Below are 1678 nucleotides of genomic sequence, written 5' to 3'. Positions count from 1 at the left end.
CTATTTGCATTTCCTGAAGAATATTTCTGTCAGTCAGAATGTTCTGTAAGTGTTGATGTGATGTTTTGTTGATTTCAGGTGTCAGTGCTCCTTCTATTGAGGACTCGATGGCGATGGTCGCTGTTGCACTTGTTCTTTACGGCCTGATAAAGTTTCTTTCATGGACATTCTGCGCTTCTGGTGAGTTAAATTTCAGTGTGGACACCTAAATGTTAATTTTTTTGTAGTATCACATTAGAATTATTTGCTCTATAGTAAGAAACATTCAAAATAAATATATATATATATAAAATATAAAATGCCGTATTGCAGTTTATATAGACTAATATTGTGTTTGTGATATGAGATGCCCTGGAATGTTTTAATCATGAATTTTATTTATGATTATTTTGTTTGTTTTCATATAGACTCCAGTGAGACTGAATTAAAGGATAAGGTAAACAGTGTATTTTTTTGCAACATTGCAAACAACACTCTCAAAAGTTTTACATTTCATTCATGCAATCTTTAGTTTTCAGGTATAACTGTATACTTATTTGATATCTCTGTCTGTTCTGCAGAAGCAGAAGTAAACCTGGACCTGGAGGTGATTTTAAAGGCTGAATAGAGTGCAGTGAAACTGGTCTTGTAAAGAATCCTTTCAGAATAGTTGAATGTACTGAGTTTCAATCTTTGCTTAAGATTTTTAGATTGCTGTATGTGTTCGGGTTGGTTACTCTGTGTAAGTTTTCTTAAAAAAAAATTTTTTTTTAATGCTGGTTATAGAAAATGCTGGAAAAAATCTGCAAATTTTGTCATGTAAAATGTAAATTAATTGTATTTTAAATACTACTGTTGCCAATATTTAGTTTTGGGACTCTGAGCTTTGACAAACAGAACTTTATTCATGTAAACTCAATTTTTTTAATGTTTATCAATGTGAACTTGACCGTTTACAGATATACTAGTTAGTGTAGAGCTTCAAAGAAGTAATGATCTGTTTGTTGAGAATCATTAGGATGTTACCTGCCTTTCTGTCTCTTAACTTTTGAAGTCGTTAGAGGGGATCGGGCAGCAGATCTTTTTTCTTTGCGTTATAAACAGATAAAATACAGAGAGTATATCATATATGTAATATAAAGTCACCTGATGAGTGTGAAGGGAATGTTCTAAGCACACATTTGATTTCCCATTCAAACTTACTGTTTTATTACTTTATCTGACTGAAATAATGCAAATAATAATCAAACGTCTCAAACTAAAGACCATATTCCAGCATTCTTTGTAATATTTGAATTGTATTTTCTGTAACTAGCTCAAACAAAAACAAAACAAAAAAAGAACTTTATGGGGTTTAATGTCATTATTTTGTAGGTCAAATATGGCCCCTGTATTTGAGTTGTGTTATTGCGCAACAATGGTACAAACATGATGAATACTGTATATAAACAAGTATGATGTCAGAAAAATTATTCATAAAATTATTATATTAAATTATATTATTATATTAAATAATCAATATTACATTGATTAAATTATTTATAATATAGGAAACGTCCAAGGCCTTGAACAGAAAGTGCAGAGTACAAAGAAAATGCATACTTTATTTTTGGCAAAAAAAACAACAACAACAACCCACATCAAGGATGATATTTCAATAGTGGCAAAATATAGATTTTTTTTAATTGCAGAGAGAAAT

At 30.2% G+C, this 1678-nt stretch overlaps 1 protein-coding gene across 1 annotated transcript in view; it reads left to right on the top strand.

The window, feature by feature from the left end:
- Positions 1–1406, top strand: part of LOC107575754 (tapasin-like) — a 9319-nt gene extending 7913 nt beyond the window's left edge. Inside the window, exons 4-7 of the mRNA XM_016262089.1 lie at positions 20–32; positions 79–180; positions 408–436; positions 561–1406. Coding sequence (XP_016117575.1) covers positions 20–32; positions 79–180; positions 408–436; positions 561–572 — 156 coding nt within the window. The 3' untranslated portion in view covers positions 573–1406. The remainder of the gene's footprint in view (positions 1–19; positions 33–78; positions 181–407; positions 437–560) is intronic.
- Positions 1407–1678: the final 272 nt, after the last annotated feature.

This window comes from Sinocyclocheilus grahami, unplaced genomic scaffold (assembly GCF_001515645.1).
Source record: "Sinocyclocheilus grahami isolate Dianchi unplaced genomic scaffold, SAMN03320097.WGS_v1.1 scaffold2868.1, whole genome shotgun sequence".
NCBI lineage: Eukaryota > Metazoa > Chordata > Actinopteri > Cypriniformes > Cyprinidae > Sinocyclocheilus > Sinocyclocheilus grahami.
This window is presented reverse-complemented; position numbering and strand designations above follow the sequence as displayed.